Source organism: Saxophila tyrrhenica (assembly GCF_035928015.1).
Source record: "Saxophila tyrrhenica strain CCFEE 5935 chromosome Unknown scaffold_14, whole genome shotgun sequence".
Lineage (NCBI taxonomy): Eukaryota > Fungi > Ascomycota > Dothideomycetes > Mycosphaerellales > Extremaceae > Saxophila > Saxophila tyrrhenica.
In genome coordinates this window covers 1-21,926 of record NW_027041746.1, presented here as the reverse complement: position 1 = coordinate 21,926, position 21,926 = coordinate 1, and the positions used below count along the sequence as shown (strand labels likewise).

Genomic DNA, 21,926 nt, shown 5'->3' with positions numbered 1-21,926 from the left:
TCGTAGTACGGCTGTCTGGACACGGTCAGATTCGAACGGACAGTGTTGCGCTACTGCCCATTGCACGCTGCTCTCAACTTCATGCACTGGTGAATATTCAGCAGGGGTCATTATTGGTGTCCGTGCTAAACACGGAGTATTACTTCGTACTGCGTCCACAGCCCAACACAAGGCACGAAAACTTGAAATTCGCGAGGCCAGGCTGCTTCATTGATGAGATGCAGCCCACTCCGTTGCAATGTCTCCATACAAGGTCCTGATCCTTGATCTGTGGACAATTTGGATATCTCGTTCTATACCATACAGCTTCAGTCTGTCGCCCGAGACCTTCAAAAACATCACTTCTTCCGCAGTATGGTTCGAGTACGAACGCGGATTGATCACGGAAGAAGAGTGCTACCAGCGGTTGGCCGATGCTTTCTCCCTCAAGTTGTCAGATGTGGCAACAGCCTGCGCAGAGACGAGAGCAGTGGCAAGGGAAGATACGACATTACCATCATGGCTTCGACAGTTGCGACGAGACATGGGCGACGACCTTGCGGTTTACGCAATGTGCAACATACCGGAGCCAGAATTTACAGCTCTGCGGCTGAGCTGTGTAGACTGCGATGTCCTGGATCACATTTTCACCTCTAGCCATGTCCATAAGCGAAAACCTGACCAGGCCTTTTACAAACACGTCCTCCGTGCTGTCCGAGTGAGGCCTGAGGAGGCCATCTTCGTGGACGAGAGTCCAGATAGCGTACTCGTGGCGCAATCCATTGGAATGAAAGCACTTCATTACTCCGGAACAGATTTCCGTCGACAGATCTCAAATCTGCTCCAAGAATCTGTCCCAAGAGCACATGCTTTCCTGACCAGAAACGCGAAGGAGTTATACAGTACCACGAACACCGGACATACCATGAAAGATAACTTCACACAGCTTTTGATCCTGGAAGCTTTGAATGACCGGTATGGCTCCGCCTGTCATTAAGTGGCCTCACATTCTAACACAGTTCAGCGATCTCGTCGATCTCCGAGAACATTCGAGAACTTGGAATTTCTTTCAAGGTACAAGTCGCCGGCCGAGAAGCTCGCATCCTGTGGCGCTGACAGTATGTGATCTAGAAAAGCCTGTCCTCACGACCGAGAAGTACCCAGACGATTTCGATACCACCAGCGCCGCTATCCTGGTACTGGAACCGAAGGACGAAGCATTAGTACACTCCGTCTTGGATGAAATGCTCGAGTACTCCAGCGTTGACGGCATCTTGCACGTACGTGAGGACACATATCCATGGTATCCCCAGTGACTGATACGTGTAGGCAGACCTATTACGATCATGTCAGACCACGTATCGATCCCATTGTGTGCATAAACGTCCTTCGGCTCTTCTCCAAGTATGGGCGTGCTTCCGAGCTTTCTCGTACTGCGCAGTGGGTTCGAGATGTCCTCTACCACCGAGCGTACCTCAACGGGACACGGTATTACCCGACCGCAGAAGCGTTTTTATACTTCTTTAGTCGTTACCTCGAGACCACCGAAGAGACGGTATTGCGGGATAAGCCGGACCTCATCGTCGTGCTAAAGCAGTGCCTTACGGAGCGACTTGGAACGAAAGGCGACGCTCTTTGCATTGCCATGCGCCTGCTAGCTGGTGCTTACGTAGGTATACACAGCCCTCTGGACCTGGCAGCGCTGCGGTCGATGCAGTGTGAAGATGGCGGCTGGGAGGCAGGCTGTGTGTATCGCTATGGATCGACTGGGATATCTATTGGCAACCGCGGATTAGCAACGGCTCTGGCTGTGGGTGCAATATCAAAGGTATGTGCGCATGCAATGCTGTCTGGTGTACGAACGACTCACGATCCTGCGCAGCAAAATGCCTTGACGGCTCCACCGCAGAAGGACGATGCCGTCAATGGTGGCCCGGTGAAGAGATTGACGAATGGTTATCCTAATCAACCCAGGGAACAGAAACACCTTGATGGACGGGTCAACGGACCTGATGAGGCGGCTCACTGCAGTGGGCATTTGCAAGTCAACGGGGATGCTCACCCACTCGATGGTCACGCTCACCTTGGAAACGGCGGTCCGGTCATTGACGGCGTTGAAGTGGATGGTCATTGAGCCGTCAAGCTTTCTGCTGTCTGTCAGTATTGCTCAGAGCGGAGTTTTCCTCACAAACCTTTCGATCGCTTAGCCTGTAGGAATGTATCTTGCATTGAAGAACTACTCCACATCTGACAAGTGCCTTCTCAACTTGTACCATTTCCCGAGAGTGAAAAGCATCCACCGACACTCGCTCAGCACACAGGGTAAGGCAGTTTCGAATCATGGCATTTCGTGGTAACGAATCTCTCAGAAATTCATCACCACTGCCGGACGAGTGACAAGGAGAACTCTGATCGATAGATACTTTGAGCTGTCCCAATCTAGGCTCTCGATCAGCCGCATGAGATCTGATAGACGGCGGATGCAGGCAGTCATACTTCAGACCCGTCTCTGTCTCGTGACTCCATACTGCCTATCCCGGCGCCAGCTGGAATCTATGGATACCCGTCGAACCCTCTTTCCATGCCATCGATTCAACTGCGGCGAGGGCCGGTTTGTAGACGTGGTGCTGGGCGTCGCAAGAACATACGGAGGTAATTTGCTTCGGAGACATATCTGTGTCTTGGATGAACGTACATTAATGCCGTTGTCTGCCAGAAGCATACTCGAGCTCAACCGCATTGCGTTACATCACGGAATTCCATCGTCAGAACCCTCTGCGGCACCTCACTGCGCAACTTTACCGAGCACATTCACCTCAACTTCCCCGTATGTTGGACCCTGTCCCTTTATCTTCTTCGGCTTGCCCACCAGGGTGACATGATGGATCCCAATGTCGTCTATCGTGGTATTGTGCAGGCTCATGTCGTAAGAACTGACAACCCTGGCAATGGTGATGTAGAGCTCTGCGTATGCCAACCTAAGTAACGACACAAATCAGCAGCTTGTCTTATTGACGCAAGGGACATCCTTACGTCATTCCAAGACACTGTCTCCGTCCCTTCGAGAAGCTGACGAGGTATCTGTCGAGCGGAACACCCTCTTTGTTTGCTTCTATCCAACGTTCGGGCCTGAACTCGAATGGTTTTGGGAAGATGGACGGGTCGGTATGGACGAAGTATGTAGACTGAGTGACCGGCGTCTGATTCGGCTCAGTGATTTGTGCAGAAGCAATGGGAGTTTGCTTGAATTTCTCACCCCTGGCGGAATTGCATAGTCGCCATATTGAAGCGCCTCCTCGGTGGCAACCCTGGAGAAGCGACCCGCGGCACCAAACGCAAGTCGGAGGCATTCGTTGATCACTCCCGTCTGAGACATACATTAACACTGACACTCAGTCCTGGGTTTCTCTTCAAGACACTCACCAAGTACGGCAACGACTGCAGTTGCGAGAGAGCCCAACTGGTGTCTTGCGATTTGGGTAGATTGTTGAGCTCGGATCGTAGCTTGTTGAAGCGTGGCTTGTCATTCAGAAGATAGAAGGATGCAATGCTCAGCGACCTGGCTGTCGTCTCCGTGCCAGCAAAGGTCAACGTCGTCCCTTCATCCATAAGACGGTCAATAGTCCTTTCCTCTGCAGGGACTGATGTGTCTTCCAGCATCGAGGCAATCACTGGCGCTGAGCCAGAGTAGTCTTTCTGTTTCAGCGAGTTGAGTGCATCGTTCTTGATACCGTCTCGTATTGTCTCGAGTTCAGCCACGCTGGGCATCACAGCTTTCATGATTGGCATCGGAAGGCTTTTGAGCGCGGGAAGGATACCTGGTAAGAACCGCGTGAGGTGGTAGATGCTCATCACACCCGCAAACGTATCTCGAATTGCTGAATGAAAGTGCTCCTTGCCCAGATAGTCGAAATGCTGACCGTAAAAGCGCATGGTAATGACGTCTGTTATCATCAGATGTGAGCGAACCTTTCTCTACTTGGGAAACAACGCGTGCATACCTGCTGTCAATGCCGAGAAAGCAGCATCCAGGTTTAGTGGAGTCTTCTTCTCCAGAGCCTCGTCAAAACGTCCACAAAGTCTGTCCACCCGCTCCCCGATCAGTGGTTCAACTTCATGGACGGTCCGCTTTGAGAAGTAGTGGCTGAGGTAACCACGACGTGCTCGGTGGTGCATGTGATCCAGGGTGGCCACCATGGCTGTTGGAACAGCAAAGACTTTTACGGTCGCGGGATCTTTGCTGACCCTACGCGAGCCTCCACTGTATATCTCTCCATAGTACTCCGGATCGAGGATGTGTAGTTCTCTGGCGTTGATGCGCACGATGGGGCCTGGTACGGTCAGCAAGTGCCCTGCGTGGAAATGGTTTGCAAACTCGCCATATTTCTTGTGCATCCGCTCAATCTCCCAGAGGTATGTTCCGTCTTTGAGAACATCGTAGTATAGCTCAGATAGCCCGATGGCAGCCTAGAGACAGGCAGAGGTCAGCAGAGATCTTTGGGAGAAAGCTGAGGAGTACGCACGAATTTGGGACCTGGGAAGCCGCTCAAAGGATGGAAGAATAGAATATAGAGACATCTGCCAAGTGCATAGAAGATTGCCAACCCGACAAGAGGCAGCGCCAACGCTCCAGTCGAAATCTCCATGGTGCTGCCAGGTTTGCAAGCGGGCGCGCCGTTAAGATAGAAGTATTGTATGCAGACATCTTGGATGCTGCCAACGCTAAATACGCTCGAGGCGTTCTTCTTGATGCGATTTGGTTTCGATGTGCACTGAAGTCACGTAGTGGGTACATGTAACTTGGGAGGGTGAGCTGTAGAAACACGCCAAGTTTTGAATCTGCACGGGCGAGGCCCGTGCAGCCGTGCTGGTAGCTTACTAGTGACACGGAAAAGATATTGAGACGAGTATGGCCATGGCCATGGCCATTGCCGTCGCCGTCGCGCCGGCTTGCGAGTGGTCCAATCTATGCTCAACTGATTGAGACCAAGCGAGACGGGCAGGAGTTGCTAAGACTAATACAAAAAGTGCACAGATACCGTGGCTACAGTCTCGTGGCATTCTTTTGATGCTGAGTAAAAGTGCCATTGTGCGTACATACACGTCTCTAATGCTAATGCTGAGCCACCAAAGCACCGCTCGGTGTTACTTGTTACGTCGGCGTGAAATGTAACCTTTTCCAGGGAGCCGCATCCACCACGATTATCCCATCGATCGACATCAACCCAAGTGAAGCTCACTCTAGAGCATTCAGGTTGACCTCCCGCGAAGGCCCACAACCACTGGACCTACGCCTCTGCGACCGAAGCCTCCTTCTGTTCGGATCCGATGGTACTCGTGGATGATGGAGAGACTGGCTCGTCTGCCATGTTCCATATGTTCCAGAACATGTAATAACAGTCCATGCCGACCTGGAGGCCAAACGCTACGGCAGGAAACCAGAAGGTAAGTGCTCCATTCCACGCATAAGGGCCGCTGTATACGATGTGGATCCCAACGAAGGAGAAGTACGCAAAGGGTACAGCGAAATTGACCAGACCGGCTATCTTCGGAAATATTGGATTCGGACTGTCATCGGAAAAAATCGCCCATGCGATTGCCCAACCTTGAACCCAGAAGGTCGTCCACGGTTCGAAGAGGCTCAGCCACAGCTGATCGCTGATGAGCAGTGTCAGCTCTGGGCTGTAGTCCCGGAAGACGGTCATGCCACAGAAAAGTGCCGGAGTCATGAACGAGCACGCAATGCCAGCCACAGCGGCTCCGAATTGTAGGTCTGGTATCATCGGATCTAGGTTCGGTATGCGTCGTAGTTGTCGGGAGATGAGCGCTGAGTACGGGATGTAGAGACCACCTGATATGAGCAGCATGGGAACGGTTGCGTGCATGCCTGCCTTATTCGAATGGTAGAAGTTGTGGACGAACTCAGCATCCCGGGTTGGCGACAGAGGTGGAAGAAAATCTGCCGCAACCAGATTGAGGAAAGCCAACATGAAGCTGAGCATTCCGCTCAGCAGACAGCCATACTGCCAGTTCTTGGTCGTGAAGAGTCGTGAGCGTTTGCAGAATCTCTGGAGGTACAGCTCCAGTGGCGCGAGTGGGTCCCATGCCATGGCCTACAGCCTTGGAAGTGTCGTGGGAGCGTTGGCTTGAGGGCGGGATGGGACGCTGACTGTTGCAAGGAGCAAGGAGCCGCTGGACATGAATCAAGAAAGTGCTGTAGATGAAGACAGAGGCGAAGAGACTCTCTGAGATGTAGGAGGTAGGCCCAGCTGTGGCCCAAGGCACAGAATGTGAAGGCGAGGTGAGGTCAACTTGTAGAGAGACTCCGCGTACCTTTGAGCTGGCGGGACACCATCATGTCATTACTCCGGGACATGTTTGCATGTCTACTGCCAGGTGATACGAGCACATGTATTGCCGCAACGAGTGATGATGTGTTTTGTGCTTCGTGTTTAGCACGGATCTCTACCACCTCTGCATGTTGCTGTTCGGTTATGCATATGAAGGGGTTGAAGCGCCCGCCGCCAAAGGCCGATCAGCCAATCAAAGCGGCACGCCTTCCGTAAATTTTCCATGCCGCATGAGTTTGACGCGAGACTACGTTACTCATCTGGATGCTTTCATCGCATCTCCACCATCGACGTGCCCAAGTATGGATGTGCCGCGACGTGAGCGCGGCGTTCGACATGCACAGCATCATTGCATATCCGGTTGTATACCTTGCGCGGGAGTTCCAACCTTTGGCTGTTCCGGAGAGGGCTCATCCTCGAGTCACGTCGGACGCCCGAGGTTGCTGAAATGGAAAACAGACGTTAGTGCTCTCGCCAGACCGTAACATCGCCCAGAGATGAGCAGCTCGCTCAAGACAGGCCGATGGTGGCGAAGCAATGCCTCCCCTAAGAATACCCCTCCCGGTACCGACGACCTTCCGTACAGGTTCTGGGTTCATAACAAGTTGCCGAGAGCTTGGAGCAAGAGCTCACGGCGCCTCGAAGAGCACTCTACAAGTGTCGCTGCTGTCTGCCACTCCAGCGACGACTCTAAAGACCATGGTGAATCGAGCGAGAGCACCTTAAGCAGCGGCGGACCAAGCCAAGGACCAAATGAGGATACGGACGTCTCAGCTGTCGACCGACCGACCCATTTGCTTACAGATCCCGAACTTGTCGATCTGCTGCTACAAAAGAAGCTACGGAGCCATGCCCTAGAGGAGGTTTTGAAGGACAAGACGAAAGCCGTCAGAATCCGGAGGGCGGCGATCTCTCGCATGACAAACACCACGTTGGCCGACTCGAAGTTGCCCTACGAGAATTTTGACTACGATCGGGTCCACGGTGTTTGCTGCGAGAATGTCATCGGATACATGCCTCTTCCCGTAGGCGTTGCTGGACCTCTGACGATTGACGGCCGAAGCTACTACCTGCCTATGGCGACGACTGAAGGTGCACTTGTCGCTAGCACTAGCAGAGGCTGCAAAGCCATCGATGCGAGCGGAGGTGTCACAACGGCACTGCTTGAGGACGGTATTACTCGCGGCCCGTGTGTTGCGTTCAAGTCTTTGTCTCGAGCAGCAGCGGCAAGAGACTGGCTGCATAGTCCGGATGGACAGAACAAGATCCGCATTGCATTCGACTCGACTTCTCGCTTTCTGGGGTTTAGCCATTTAAGCTCGACTATTGCAGGAACCAACCTCTACCTTCGCTTCCGTGCAAGCACCGGAGACGCAATGGGCATGAACATGATCTCCAAGGGGGTTGAGAATGCACTTCGTGCAATGAAACAGCATGGCTTCCAGGATATGACGATCATCTCAATATCAGGCAACTATTGCACCGACAAGAAAGCGGCTGCGATCAATTGGCTCAATGGAAGGGGTAAGAGTACTGTTGCTGAGGCCGTTGTCTCGAAAGCAGTTGTCAACTCAATCCTCAAGACGGATGTCGATTCTCTGGTAGAACTGAATATCTCCAAGAACTTGGTTGGTAGTGCGATGGCCGGAAGCATAGGTGGGTTTAACGCCCACGCTGCGAATATCACAACTGCAATGTTCCTTGCGACCGGCCAGGATCCAGCCCAAGTGGAGAGTGGACACTGCATCACACTCATGAAGAAGTTAGTCGTTGTCATATCATGGTACTCCGCATTCATCGTGCTGACACTTCTCACAGGGTTGGCGGCGACCTCCACATTTCTGTTACTACTCCTTGCATTGAGGTCGGAACTGTTGGCGGAGGAACTAATCTGGAGCCGCAGGCTGCTATGCTCGATTTGCTAGATGTTCGTGGTCCGCACACAGTCAGTCCGGGCGAAAATGCTCGTCAGCTTGCACGTATCGTGAGTGCCGGCATCCTGGCGGGTGAATTGTCGCTGTGTGCCGCTTTAGCTGCAGGCCACCTGGTAGAAGCACACATGCATCACAACCGGGAACAGCAGAATATAGCATTGTAATGCTTGTGTTGCAGCATTTTGGAGACCTCGCAGTTCCGTTCAATTTCTGTGTTTGTGCTTGCTCACCCCAAGCGCAGAGGATTCTCGGCGACGGCACCGAAGGCTGCGTATGATTGCATGGGGTTGCGAGAATCCGGCAAATAGCAAACTGCAGATGCACCGCACTTCCCATATGAACGAAGATCGACATGTTGTGGCTCGCGGCCTCGGAAGCCATGCCGGGCGCCTTGTATATCTTCGCACTTGCAAGCTTCGCAGTCCCCTCTGTTCAACAGCTAAACCAGACCGCGATATGCTCACACGCATGGCAGCGCGCGAGTCGCTACGGCTTTGTGAGCTCCACGACCTTCAAGCCTTATCAAACAGAGACTGATTTAGTCTGCAGGGCCGGCATCGAGACATCTACCTCCTCTTTCGCCATCGACAAGAGTGCGAAACAATGTGGTGGCAGTCACTCGAAGGTGAGACGACTGCCCTACTCCTCTGGCGACCACGCGCTCACCCCTCATCACTCACAGACTTGCTGCAACTGGACCAGGACCCATAGGAACCGTGCGACCTGACAACGACCGCATCCTCGCCCAACAACGCTTGAAACGGCCTGTTTCACCATTCGTCGGCATCTACCAGCCCCAGATACCTTGGGTTCTATCCATTAGTGGTCGGATTACGGGCTGCTTGTTGAGCGGCGGCTTCTACATCTTCGGCAGCGCCTATCTCATCGCCCCCTACGTTGGCTGGGACCTCAGTATCGGCTCGATAGTAGCCACGGTCGCAGCTTGGCCAACACCAGTGAAGGCTCTGGTGAAAGCAGCGGTCGCTTGGCCGTTTGTCTTCCATTGCCTGAATGGACTGAGACACCTTACATGGGACACATCGAACATGATGACGAACAAGAAAGTGCAGGCAAGCGGATGGGTCGTCGTTGGGCTGACTACTGTGGGGACTCTGATCTTGGTGTTTGTATAGAGCGGTGGCGCCGATGAGGTCTTGGAAGAGTAGCTATTCTATGATACCGGGCACTGCTGACTTGTACACTATCTGGCAAATGCATAGCTTCGGATTGCACTCCTCACTATCCTTGAAGGCGTGGGAAGAGCGCACAAGCGTTCTTGCGGTACACCATATGCCGCGTTTCACTATCCATTTCGTACTCATTCAGAGTGTTGGCAAGCTGGTTGATGGCCGGCGGAGGTGCGAACGGAAAGTCGCTGCCATAAAGAATGTGGTCCCGTGGGAAGTTCTCGAGAAGTGTATCAAGCACGTATGGCGTGCTCGACAGCGCAAGGTCGAAATAGAACAATCTGGCGTCTTCCAGAATCTCCTGAGCAGACTTGGGCGGCGGCGATACGTGAGCCGCAAAGAAAGGTATCAGCGCCGTCGCTCTGCCGACGAGATACGGCAGTGTACCCCCGGCGTGAGACAAGATGATCTTGCAATGTCGATGAGCTCGCACAGTGTCGTTCAAGATCATGTCGAGGGCAGTGTTGGTCGTTTCGTGAGGGAACTCGGCAATCGCAGGATCCACGTACGGATTGATCTTCTCGCTTCGAAAGGTTGTGCCGGGATGGACGTGGACAACGGCACTTTGTCGATCCAGTTCTGCCCAGATGGGCTTGAAGGACGGGTCGCCGAGATATGAGGCGCCGTAGCGCGCCAACAGCAAGACTCCATCTGCTTTCAACGTGTCCAAGCAGTAGCGGATCTCCTCTAGAGCTGCTTCGGTATTGTGCAACGATGGGATCGCGGCAAAGAAGCCAAACTTCATGGGCTCTGCATCTCTGAGCTTTGCTGCATACTCGTTCACTGCTCTGGCAATCTTGACGCCCTTCTGCTCATCGAAAGCGAACAGGATCGGAAAAGACAGGATTGCAGTTGCTGCACCAGTCTTCGACATGCAATCCTTGGTCTTCTCGGGCGACCACGCAGGCATCCGAGATGCGGCAACCTTCAAGTCCTGCAGCGGACCGGGACCCGTGAAATCTATGAAGTATCAGCTCTGCCGTGGTTCATCCAGAGGAAGATGGTTTCCCCTACCAAAGTCAATATCTGCGGGCACAAAATGGTGGTGTACATCTATCTTATCGGAAAGGGCCATACTGCAAAATTCTGAGCTGCGATGGTATTCGCAGAGGTGGGTCTGGCGCTGGCGTAATAAGATCAAATATCACCTTCTTATACCGTATCGATGAGAGGAGATGCACGGGAGGTTCTTCACGACGTCGGACGATACTGAGACTGGACCAGGAACAAACACACAATGTTCCAAAGTGACCTGATAACTCGTCGGTACCCAGCTCCGGGCATTCTGCCGTCAAGTTCCTCTGGCAGCGAGGCTCTGGATCCAATGTGAACACTGTGTTGAGTGCGTCGGGCTGCGTGAAACGAACCTCGCACGATTATGCGACTGTAAATTTATTTTACGCTTGCTGCTATCTGGTCTGGATAATCATACCTCCATTCGGTAGCCCCACGGCAGTGATGTTCGAGCACGCCGCTACGCCGGCCTTTGTATGTCCTTCGTCCAGGCATCTGACTGCCAGCCAACGCAACCATCGTCGTCTTACGTCGAAGGTGGAACGGACTGCGGGTTATGGAACATGTCTCCACGATCCACCGCGCCTTTGATGCGTTCCAGCTTGGGCAAGTTGCTTCCCCAATAGGCGTCCGAAGCACCAGAAAGATCTTGATCGATGTGTCCAAGGTATGCACCAAACTGTCCATCAGGCATGCCTTTCGTAATGATGTCGGCGATGCCCTGTACGCAGCCCTTGGTGGCCTTGGATACTCCGCCATTCTCAATCGCAGCGAACTGCATCCAGTAAAGAGTGTCTCGATGGGCGAAGGCAGTCGCATTTGCTACGGTATCGTTCACCGCACCTCCGACCAAATGGAACGATACGAGCAGCATTACACCATTTGCATAAGCCCTTGCCAGGTACTCGAATAGCTCATGAATCACAGCGTCGGGCATGAGCTGGCTGGCCTTGAAGTTGAGGGATTTGGCATAGAATGGTCTCGGCATCCCTCCTGCGAAGTTCACCCGAACTTGATCGGCCCAGGCATTGATCACATCGATCCAAGTCTTGCTGACGGTCTCGTTGTAAGTGTCATTCCGGGCACAGATGGCACTCACATCAAGACGGTCATATGCTTCCTTCGTCCCGAAGTAATGCCCACTTACAATCGCCTTCTGTGGGAAGACGTCCATGCCTGCATGAAGCTCTCGCGACAAAGAGGGATCTGAGACAAAGGTTTGCCATTGCTTGAACAGCTTTGCTCGTTGCGACGGCTCTGGAGACGATAGTATATTGTCGAACCGAACGATCTCTGTCGGCGCAGGCTCTGTGCGAAGCCTGAACTCTGTGACAATTCCAAAGCTGGGACCTGCCCCCTTGAGCGCGAAGAGGACGTCCTGGTGTTCCTTCTCAGACGCTCGGATGACGCTGGCATCGGCGAGAACGACTTCCGCTTCCATAACGCAGTCCAGAGTCAGCCCCCACATTCGCGAGGCTGGACCAATGCCTCCGGTTGTAGCGTGCCCTCCGAGGCCGACCTGAGGACATGTTCCATGGGGCATAGCACGACCTTCGTCGTACAGCATCTGTGCCATCTCCCCGAGAAGACATCCGGCACCGATGCGGGCAGTCCAGTCAGATATGTCTATGGAGAAGTGCTGGAAGCTGCGCATGTCGATAATTACCGAGCCATCCTGGCCTCCGAGACCTAAAAGACAAAATTCGTAAGCGAGTCATATCCAAGATCCAGCCGGAGGTGGCTCTGCAGATGCGAAGCGGACAGTAGTCGTAAGGCAACATACCATGGTTGGCGTAACTATGACCGCCTCCTTTGGCTTGGACTTTGTAGCCCCCTCGACTGGCCAGTCTCACAATCGCAGCAATCTGTTCCGAGCTTTGTGGAGTCACAATCACCAGAGGTAGAACCGGAGAGTCTGTGTTGAAGTATGGTACAGCTTCTTTGCTCTGAGGATAGTTCAGCCGGCTGGAGTCGCGCCCAACTGCTGAGAGTAGGTCCTCGTGAAACTGTGAATCCACGCCGTCGCTCGTCCTTCCTTGACTCCCCATCGTGATTGTTCAGCTTGTTCAACAAGGTAAGTCGCAGGTGGAAGTTCGTGCATCGATGCCCCGGGCGCTCTCTATAGTTAAGTAGGCTGCACATTCGGCCAGGACGTCACGAAGTCTCCAGTATATCTGCAGGCTTGTACGCAGTCAACCAGCTTGGACCAACACAGGATTACATCACCTCACTTACTGCTACCATCGCCGTCCGAGTATCCAGTCTGTCGGCTGATTTGATATTTGGGCCGACTTAATGTAGCTGGAACTTCCATGAGTCGAGTCATCGAAAGCGTATACATGCAACTCACTATGCTTCAAGCCTCGCACGCTGCACCGCGATGTACAGAATGGCAATGTGTTCCGTGTTGAATGTCTAAGAATCTCACTACGAACGTCCCTGATACTCAGCTAGAAAACCCAAGAGCATGGCTACGCTCGTCAACATGTAGGCCCCACCGCAGTATTTGTGGCAACTGGCAGGCACCTTCAGATCCATAGCCATTATCATCGTAAGCAAGGCGCTACTGCTCCCGCCAACAGTGATGATAAGATACCGTGGGCCTAAGCCGCCAACAGCGCCCACAGAGACGAGGCATGCTATGATGGCAGACGCTAGAAGAGAAATTACCACTCTGATATGAGACTTGAACAGGACCGCCATACTCCTCACCCCAGCCTTAACGTCGTCGTTGGTGTCTTGTCCAGCGTAGACAATGTCATAGAGCATCTGCGAGCAGCGCAGTCAGCATTAGAAGGGACCAAAGCCGTGTGTGATCGCCAGACCAACCATGAGCAGAGCGATAGCGAACCAAAGGGAGCCTGTGCACATCTGATTGCAGTCTGCCAGCGGGTTGACTTCCAGTGCATGCATTGTCATCACCACAGCGAAACCGATGGTCAACCCGAGGACGACCTGAGTGTAGTCTGTGAACCGCTTCATGTATGGATACACGAACGACAGGGCCGTGATGAATGCAGCATCGGCAGAGCATTCCCAGGGCAGCCGCGAAAGAAGCAGTATTCCGCAGGCCGATACAGCGCTCATAAACAAAAGAGCCTCCGTTGTGGACACCGTCCCTCGTACCAGTGGTCGAGTCCGTGAACGCTCGACTTGGCTGTCGAGATCCTGATCCACAATATCGTCCCACGTACAGCCTGCAGAGCGTAGCACGATGCTACCCAACAGGAAGATACCGCCTTGCCTCATCAGAGTACGGACCGGAATCGTGGAAGGCGAAATCGAAGCCGCAAACAGTATCCCTATGGCGTACGGAAAGTACACAATCACAAACCCAATCGGTTTGTCCAGCCTAATCAGCTGTGCGTACGGGACGAAGCATCTTGGAAGCCGTCGAAGCACTGGCGACCGTTCTACTGCTTCACAAGTATCGAAAGAGCTCGATTGCTTTCCTGCGATGACGTCGTCCGGGTATACCTGCTGGCTCCCCTCGCGGTTGTAGCGGTAAGCTTTCTCGGGCATGTCGATGGTCAAGAAGTAGTATAATGATGAGAGGACTCATTCCAGGAAAGACTGCGACTCTTTAATGAACATGTACCTACGGTATCTTGTTCACCTCAAGTTGGACCATGGAGAATATTCTCATCTCACTCCACGTTCAAAGAGCCGCAGGCAGCCTGATCGGCGAGATGCGGGGTCCATGCTCACTAGTGGACTCCGTGCTGAGCACGGAGGTGTTTGTTCGCTTGTGGTATCATCGAGACAAACAGTTGTTTGCGAGAGTGCTCCACAGGGCCACATAGGCAGGAGAGTTGGCTATGCTTGATTGAGGACGGCATGGACGGGCATCGAATTGCAGCAGATATGCACGCCGCACTCCACAGTGGGATGTGCATTAAAGAAGGGATATGTGCGGTCCATTGAACACCATGATTCGCGCGCAGCATCTTGTCGTTGCTAAGGGCACCGTCATACTTACAGACTGTTACTCACGGCAACAAAGCCAAGGGTTCTGATATACCTTGGGTCAGCTCCTCCAACAGCACAACCTGAGACTGCAAACCAACCTTCAACCTGACACAGATCTGGGCACGCAGGTACATCTGGAACAGCTTTCGGCGCCGTCATTTACCCAGCGATCAGACCCGATGTCTCCGGCACAGGAAGCTTTGAGCGCTTTGAGCGAGGTACCCGGTTTGAGTGCCTTGAGCGGTACCTCGCTCAAGTACTACCTGCCGGCTGTACTACTTCTGCTGGGCGTGTGCTATCTGCTACTGACTCGCGATCGCCCATATCCAGGGTTCCCAGTGGCGCCGCAAGACAAGAACGACAAGCGCTCATGGACCGAAGATGGCAAGGCGATTTTGGACGAGGGCTCGCAAGAGTTCGCTAGCTGTTTCCAAGTCCGCACTGGCTCTGGATACAAGATCATTGTACCGAATCGCTTCGTGGATGAGGTAAAGAGTCATTCAGACCTCTCCCTTGCCACTGCGGTGGCGAAGGACTTGATGGCGGACTATCCCGGCTTCGATGGCTTGCAAGCCGCATTGCAGGACGAGACCTTCATCCAGGAGGTCGTGAGGGTGAAGCTGACGCAGAGCTTGGGCTTGCTGACCGAAGACCTGGTTCAGGAGACAAACGATGCTTTTCAGGAGATTGTGGGCGAGCCTGAGGAATGGGAGACGTCATGCCTGAAGGACGACACTCTGGACATTGTGGCACGATTGTCTGCCCGCATGTTTCTGGGCGAGAATCTGTGCCGCAACCAGAACTGGCTGCGGATTTCCAAGGAGTACGCAGTGGACGCACACAAAGCCGCACATGAGCTCACGAAGATACCTGCGCTCGTCCGTCCTATCATCTACTGGTTCCTACCTAGGTGTGCACGTATGAGGAAGCAAGTCCGCGAGGCCAAAGGATTGATCGAACCAGAGGTCAAACAACGGACGGCACAGGCTCAGGCGTCATTTCAAGAAGGTCGCAAGAAGATTTCTCAGGGAGCAGATGCTATCGGGTGGATGATCGAGGTCGCGAAAGGACAGCCCCGAGATCTCGTCGCTGCGCAACTCTCCCTCATTACCGCGGGCGTCCATATTACCTCCGAGGAGACGTCGAAATGTATCCTGCGACTTTGCGACCACCCCGAGCTTGTGCAACCACTCCGAGCCGAGATGATCGCGGTATTAAAAGAACACGGATGGTCTCGGACAGCAATGTACAATATGAGATTGCTTGATAGCTTCTTGAAGGAGGTTCAAAGGATTGACGGGTTCTTCTTGGGTGAGCATAATGAGGTTGATGCATAGGGATTTCTCCAGCTTATCTTTGAACAGCCACGATGGTCCGCTACGTCAAGAAAGCCGTAACGCTGTCTGATGGTACCGTCCTACCCAAGGGAGCGCGCCTTTTGGTTCCGAACGATAGGGTCCACGACTCGAGTGTTTATACAAACCCGGAGCGCTTTGATCTGGAACGTTTCTCACGTCTTCGCGACAAGCCGGGCGAGGGAAATAATCATCAATATGTGGCCACTTCCGCGGACCAGCTTGGTTTCGGTCACGGACAGCATGCTTGCCCGGGCCGGTTCCTGGTGGCGGCCGAGATCAAAACGGCACTGTGCTTCCTTTTATTGAAGTACGACATAAGGTATTTGCCTGGACAGTCGCGTCTACCAGCCGTCAAATTTGAGACACAGAGGATCATGGATCCTAGTACGAAGATCCAGATTCGACGGAGGACCGAAGAGATCGACTTGCTGCACCCCAAAAGTGTGGTGTAACGAATTAGTATAATCACGACGGCTCGGGTACTCACGTGTACCACCAGAAATTCAATGATACTTTGATTGTCGAATACTGTAACACCACTTTCTGTTTTCTGCTTTCCTGAAATCCGTCGCTCCTGAAGCCTGATCGTTTCACCACCAGATTGTGTCCACGGTTGTTCGTTGCCTGTGGGTCCTGCCATAGCGTATGATAGTCCAGAGACATAGCGTAGGCTGTATGGCGATCAATGAAAAGACATGGATTATATCATAGCATCACCTCAGCGCAGATCCTTGTCGACAGGATAGGCCCTATCGTCAAGCAAGCGGCAGTCAAAGCGGACAACCCCTCCGTAGGCAGCTTGAATGTTTTCACCGTCCCCTGCTTGATCGTCAGAGCTCAACGGATGGTCAGCAACGCCGATCTAACTGCGTATGTGTTGCAATCCTCGGAGTCAAATGCATCGTACCTAGTCGCACGTTCAGTTGCTTGTTCAAGTGTCATTGATGCGTTCCTTGTTGGTGGACCTATGGAGTACATAATGCGGCATTGCGAGCCCTAAGGAGGACGATCTGTTTGATCTTATTCGCAACCTCGAGAGACCATGGGGCTGACAGCGGATCTTGAAAGTCTGGGAGCGGACGTCGCCACGCTGTCCCGAATTCTGGCATTACAACTTGCAGCAACCGGGAGTCCAAAGCCAACACTGGCCGCTAACGGGGCCCCGGCATTTCCTCTCGATCGTCGAGTGCAGGAACCACGCTTGGAGCTCATTGAAAAGGCGACCGATCTCCTGCATCTCGCCACAGGTGCCAACGACTATTGGTACTTCCAGGCTGGGCTCTACGTTAGTCATCCCTGCCTTGCTTTGAATGCGACCGCACACTAGTCGTCTGACGCGAGGAATAGCTGAATTACGATGCGTCGATCGTAGACGTGCTGAACCAATTCGATTTCTTCTCGAAAGTGCCGCTGTGCGGCAGCACGAGCTACACGGAGCTCTCGTCTGCTACCGCACTGCCGGAGAACCTTATCGTCCGTATCCTGCAGTATGCTTTCACCATGCGGATCTTCGCTCCCGAACACGGCGAGAGTGACCGCGTGGTCCACACGGCCTTCTCGGCACACATGCAGCGGACGCCTGCACTGCGTAGCTGGATCGGTCATGCTCTCGAGGAAGGCAGACCGGCGGCAGTTCACCTTGCAGAAGCTCTAAAGGAATTTCATGTGGGTAAGGATAAGCCAGTGGAGAATCTGGACGAGACGCCTTTCTCGCTAGCATGGCCACACTTGAAGAATGGCAATCGTGCGACCTTTTACAGCATTGGAGTAGACGACCCAAAGGATGCCTGGCGAGCGACCAGATTCGCGGAAGCTGCACGTGAGACCATGATGAGTGACGTGGAGGGCATTGAGAATGTGGTCGAGGCTTTCCACTGGGATGGCCTTGGTAATGCCTTGGTCGTCGATGTAAGTTTCCAGCGCCTGGTTCTCGATCCCGTCAAGACTGATAGAGTATTATCCTCCAGGTTGGCGGAGGGGACGGTTCTTTGGCGGCTATGCTGGCCAGGAAACATCCGAAGCTTGAGCTGAAGGTGCAAGACCTGGCAGGCATTGAAGACACTTTCAAAGTCGTACGTTCGAGCGATGTAGCAGGTCGAGTCTCCTTTGAAGCCCAGGACTTCTTCGATGCACAGCCGCGCCAAGCGGACGTGTTTCTTCTGACCAGAGTGCTCCACAACTGGGCGGACACCCACGCCGTTCGCATATTGAGACACTTGGCCAACGCGCTGCAGCCCGGGGGGCGAATCATCATATGCGATAATGCCATACCTGGGGCAGCCGATGCAAACGCACCGCCTCTCAGCGTAAGGAAAGGTGTGGCAGGCGCTGATCTTCATATGTTCACCATGCTCAACGCCAAAGAACGGACGGTGGAGGACTGGGAGCGTCTGGTGCAGGCTGTCGATCGGCGGCTGGTGATCGCCAAAGTGCATCTCGCCCCCGTGCCAGGGGCCATGAAGAGCTTGATAGAGGTGAAGCACGCTTACACGCAACACGTAGACGGAAACACTGCCGGGGTCTAACACGTACCTTAGACGACCAATGGCGAGCATTCGGTGCACTCCATCGTCTCGAACAACCATAAGTTTTTGGATGCATTAGAGAATTGGTATGCATTAGAGCATTGGTTTTCCCCCACAATTGCTACGGGTGTGGTTGCGTGAGACGTTGCCACGTTGCCAAGGCGCGTTGATCCCGTGAGATGCCGTTCGGCTCGCCGCAGACGGCACGGGGCGTAGGGATCGTTTGCCTGCAGTAGGGGCGGAAAGAACACCATCCGCACGACATCCCGTCCCGCACGCGGACAATACCTTATTTTACCCTGGCTGTCTGGCTGCTTCAAACACAAAGGCTAAGGCGAACTCCCGCGGAGAAGCGACCTGTAGGCAAGACCCCACCTTCACTGGAAAAGACATGCGAGGCTGCTTGATCGTCAGAGTCCAATCCACGGGCGTATGTCTGACTCCATCATCGATCAGAAGACGACAAGCTCTTGGACATATCAATGCCCACCTCAAAACGTTGTCCGCAGCAGCCCTCTTCGCCTGTGTATCACTCGGTAAGCCGCCCATGTCCTGCAGCACACCGGGCCGATACTGCTTAGGATCACTGCAATGGATGGACGATCATCCCACTTTTATTGCTGACGGCGATGAGGTGTCGCAGGAAGGACTCCAGTATCGCGGGGGGCGGACCGCAGTGTCACGGTAAGGATTCCGGTGCCCCCATTGACGTGCTCCTCAACTGCTCAGACTCGTCAGAGTTTTCTATATACACGTATTCACGACGTGAGCACATCCAAACGGCCGGGACCACTCAAGATCGAGCTGCAGTGGTCGCGGTGAGGAGTCCGGTGCTGCCTTTCTGCAGCCGCTCACGTCGTCACCTGCTCAAAGTATCGTACATATCCACGATGCGGGAATGCTGGAGCGCTGACACGGCGTTCGATCACCTCCGTCCTCGAGCTTTTCGAGTCCTCACATCAATACATATGGCTACAACACACGATGCTTACTTCACTTTGGACAGCCAGCGATCCGTCACCTCCATAGTGGTGAACGATGGCTCTGTCATCAGCCAAGAGCGCTTTCCATCTCGATTGACGCCACAGAAATGGATAGAAGCACTGCGAGAGATGGATGAATGCGTCCAACAAGAAAAGCGCAAGCTTCAGGCCTCTTGCAATCAAGAATTACAGGACATGCTGGGCCATACCGAAGACTTTGCTGTCGAGAATACGAGCAACAATGCCTTGTGCATCGATGTCGGCAACCAATATTCTGCAGCTGTCCAATGTTTCGATCAATCTCAAGCACCAATCGCCATGACACCGTCCTTCGGCCAAGGTATGCAAGACATGCAGGATACGCGGGGTCTCTTTGGCCTCGACGACGGGCTGGCACTCGGAGGTCAGGCATCGCCATCGCCGTGCTTGGGTAATATCTCCGGGATTAACTTCGTTGCTGATGGGGTAACGTTGGACGTTCAGCCAACTAGTCCGATCTCTAGCCTCTTCCCATCAGAGGCTGGTCGAGCACAGCGTACTGATCATGCTCCGGCAATTGTTGAGAATGGCTTGGCTAAGGAGAAACGAGCGCAGAAGCTAAAGAAGACGCTGGAGAAGCTTCAGGGTTTTACAACCCTCAACAAGGCCATCCACAATCAACGAGTCGACGGCATCCACGACGGGCCGCAAATGCCTTTGGGTTGCAGGGAACTTACACTCGTGAGGCTGGCAGTAGCTCTCGGTCGGTTGAGTGACGTATCAGTTGCTTCGGGAGTTGTCCTCGGCTTGCTGAGCTGGCGGCTGTTTGGTATCGAGGAGGAGAGGATGGTCGATGAGGGCATGGCACGCAACGTAGCAGCGAAACAGGTGTGCCACACTCCGCACGAAAGTGGTGTCGAACTCTCGCTGATTCCCAAGCACCCGTAGATGAACCAAGCAATGTCCCAGATCTTCCAGCGCCGTGGCAAGACAAGGGATTGGGCAAGCGATGGACGCAAAGCGGCCAAGATGGTGTTCGGAGCGTTGGCGGGTCTGACCAAGGTCGACAAGTCGTTTGCTTTCCTTCTTCTTAGTGGTGAGTGTCCATGGCCTTCATCAAGCACAAGAAACCCACTTACTCAGCCTTTGATCACAGACGTTTGCAGCCTCGACTATCTGCTCAAGATCGCGCACTTTCCGATATTACGAGAGGCTTTTCAGAAAGAATACTCGAAGATTGCGAGATCGAGAAGTCAGGAATGGCAAGCACTCCATGCTGCAGGCTATAAGACCTTGGACTACGACAAAATCCTAGGGATGACAGGCTTGGCCTATAAACGGTAAGCTTTCGGGCCACTTGCCAACCTGGTATTGAGCTCCTGCTAACACTCACCCCGTTGCGGATGTAGGACCCTGGACGTCGATCAGGCCGAGCAAAACGGGATCGTGGAAGAGGTCGGGGACGGTTTCATATCGACGCTGTCGGCAATGCATGGGAATGGTAGTGGCAGTCTCTGGGACGACGACTTCCAAACCATGATAGATTTTGGGACGCCCGCACTATAAACTTGCCTTCCTTGTATTGCAGGAGCCCATTAGTGGTACGGGACATGGCAGTGTTGGCATGCAGAGGCTGGGGAAGCGAGGGCGGCGTGCGCGCGGCGATGGAGGGAGGGGATCTGCTCTGATTGCAGCTGGGGACGCCAGCGGGCTGCGCAGTCGGCGAAGGGCGAGGAGGGCGTGGAGTGTAGTGAGCTATTCGCAGGGCTAAGAAGGGCCACCGTCGCGGGCGGAGCAGGTTATGGGCACGACGTTTCGCAGTCGTCGTCCTGTATGCGTACTTCCCGTAGTCGACTCGCATCGCTCAGAGTGACAGGTTTGTCGCCAGTCCGCCAGTCTTGATGCGCTGTCTGCATTGATCGCGTAGCGATGGATTTCGCCTCCTGCATCTCACCTCTTGCGCAACACTCCTGCGCCATACTCTTCTAGGTATCCCATGAACGAAGCACCGTCTTCCTGCTTCCCTTCTCGAAAGCGCCATGCACTCCCGCGGGCCTTCCTTCGTCAATGTTGCGGCTACACTTAAGCCTTGCAGTCCTTCGCCCCCCGGAATAGCCTAGTACAGATCTTGCTTGCTTACCGTGCTCTTTCAAATGCTTATGGGAGATTTTCGGCTATGATGGCATGCGTCGATGTGCTCAATGGTACCGTGGCTATTGAATCCTACGAAGTGCATCCGCCACACCATGACCCTCAAGCCGCCAGCCTCCTTCGGTATGCCATGTCGCCTGCAGTGCAGCCCTCCGTCTTGCCTTGTAGCTCTGTGTGTTACTGGATCTGCTGTTGCTCGTACGAAGGTCGGTGGGTGGATGGGAGGTCAAGGGACTCGGGGTCGCGGCGTTGGGGAGGGGGGCCCGGTTGGCCCGGTTGGCGCGGTTGGCGAGCAACGATGCCCTGGTTAGTACACGACGTTGGCTGTATTCGAAGCTCGGCGTGGTGGAGATCGCTGGTCTGAGCAGAGGATGGAGATAGAACGAAGCATGTGTAGCTATAGAAGCTGAAGTCTTGATAGGGATTAGGGATTATGAGAACGCCGAAATTTGACCTTAGGGTTAGGGTTAGGGTTAGGGTTAGGGTTTTGGTTAGGC

General features: G+C 53.7%; 11 protein-coding genes across 11 annotated transcripts; 6 read left to right on the top strand and 5 right to left on the bottom strand.

Annotated features, from left to right (window-relative positions):
- Positions 1-238: 238 nt before the first annotated feature.
- LTR77_008296 (uncharacterized protein) lies at positions 239-2,113 on the top strand (the record flags this gene model as incomplete). Its single annotated transcript, XM_064805528.1, has 5 exons — positions 239-954; positions 1,004-1,053; positions 1,111-1,259; positions 1,313-1,807; positions 1,862-2,113. 5 exons carry the CDS (start codon positions 239-241, stop codon positions 2,111-2,113), a joined length of 1,662 nt encoding a protein of 553 aa, XP_064655988.1.
- Positions 2,114-2,764: 651 nt separating this feature from the next.
- Positions 2,765-4,625, bottom strand: LTR77_008295 (uncharacterized protein; the record flags this gene model as incomplete). The annotated part of the gene is made up of 6 exons (XM_064805527.1): positions 2,765-2,957; positions 3,013-3,179; positions 3,236-3,346; positions 3,403-3,923; positions 3,981-4,446; positions 4,503-4,625. The coding sequence occupies 6 exons, from the start codon at positions 4,623-4,625 to the stop codon at positions 2,765-2,767; spliced, it is 1,581 nt and encodes a 526-aa protein (XP_064655987.1).
- Positions 4,626-5,267: 642 nt separating this feature from the next.
- On the bottom strand, positions 5,268-6,089 carry LTR77_008294 (uncharacterized protein; the record flags this gene model as incomplete). Its single annotated transcript, XM_064805526.1, has 1 exon — positions 5,268-6,089. One exon carries the CDS (start codon positions 6,087-6,089, stop codon positions 5,268-5,270), a length of 822 nt encoding a protein of 273 aa, XP_064655986.1.
- Positions 6,090-6,826: 737 nt separating this feature from the next.
- Positions 6,827-8,427, top strand: HMG1_1 (3-hydroxy-3-methylglutaryl-coenzyme A (HMG-CoA) reductase isozyme; the record flags this gene model as incomplete). The annotated part of the gene is made up of 2 exons (XM_064805525.1): positions 6,827-8,091; positions 8,148-8,427. 2 exons carry the CDS (start codon positions 6,827-6,829, stop codon positions 8,425-8,427), a joined length of 1,545 nt encoding a protein of 514 aa, XP_064655985.1.
- A 439-nt stretch (positions 8,428-8,866) lies between these two features.
- On the top strand, positions 8,867-9,396 carry SDH3_1 (cytochrome b subunit of succinate dehydrogenase, Sdh3p; the record flags this gene model as incomplete). The annotated part of the gene is made up of 2 exons (XM_064805524.1): positions 8,867-8,888; positions 8,966-9,396. 2 exons carry the CDS (start codon positions 8,867-8,869, stop codon positions 9,394-9,396), a joined length of 453 nt encoding a protein of 150 aa, XP_064655984.1.
- A 106-nt stretch (positions 9,397-9,502) lies between these two features.
- Positions 9,503-10,525, bottom strand: LTR77_008291 (uncharacterized protein; the record flags this gene model as incomplete). The annotated part of the gene is made up of 2 exons (XM_064805523.1): positions 9,503-10,410; positions 10,465-10,525. 2 exons carry the CDS (start codon positions 10,523-10,525, stop codon positions 9,503-9,505), a joined length of 969 nt encoding a protein of 322 aa, XP_064655983.1.
- Positions 10,526-10,990: 465 nt separating this feature from the next.
- On the bottom strand, positions 10,991-12,512 carry LTR77_008290 (uncharacterized protein; the record flags this gene model as incomplete). Its single annotated transcript, XM_064805522.1, has 2 exons — positions 10,991-12,153; positions 12,248-12,512. The coding sequence occupies 2 exons, from the start codon at positions 12,510-12,512 to the stop codon at positions 10,991-10,993; spliced, it is 1,428 nt and encodes a 475-aa protein (XP_064655982.1).
- A 379-nt stretch (positions 12,513-12,891) lies between these two features.
- Positions 12,892-13,986, bottom strand: LTR77_008289 (uncharacterized protein; the record flags this gene model as incomplete). Its single annotated transcript, XM_064805521.1, has 2 exons — positions 12,892-13,233; positions 13,294-13,986. 2 exons carry the CDS (start codon positions 13,984-13,986, stop codon positions 12,892-12,894), a joined length of 1,035 nt encoding a protein of 344 aa, XP_064655981.1.
- Positions 13,987-14,612: 626 nt separating this feature from the next.
- LTR77_008288 (uncharacterized protein) lies at positions 14,613-16,243 on the top strand (the record flags this gene model as incomplete). Its single annotated transcript, XM_064805520.1, has 2 exons — positions 14,613-15,744; positions 15,798-16,243. 2 exons carry the CDS (start codon positions 14,613-14,615, stop codon positions 16,241-16,243), a joined length of 1,578 nt encoding a protein of 525 aa, XP_064655980.1.
- Positions 16,244-16,833: 590 nt separating this feature from the next.
- Positions 16,834-18,316, top strand: LTR77_008287 (uncharacterized protein; the record flags this gene model as incomplete). Its single annotated transcript, XM_064805519.1, has 3 exons — positions 16,834-17,076; positions 17,139-17,699; positions 17,759-18,316. 3 exons carry the CDS (start codon positions 16,834-16,836, stop codon positions 18,314-18,316), a joined length of 1,362 nt encoding a protein of 453 aa, XP_064655979.1.
- A 968-nt stretch (positions 18,317-19,284) lies between these two features.
- Positions 19,285-20,844, top strand: LTR77_008286 (uncharacterized protein; the record flags this gene model as incomplete). The annotated part of the gene is made up of 4 exons (XM_064805518.1): positions 19,285-20,166; positions 20,227-20,374; positions 20,435-20,618; positions 20,688-20,844. The coding sequence occupies 4 exons, from the start codon at positions 19,285-19,287 to the stop codon at positions 20,842-20,844; spliced, it is 1,371 nt and encodes a 456-aa protein (XP_064655978.1).
- Between the last annotated feature and the right edge of the window lie 1,082 nt (positions 20,845-21,926).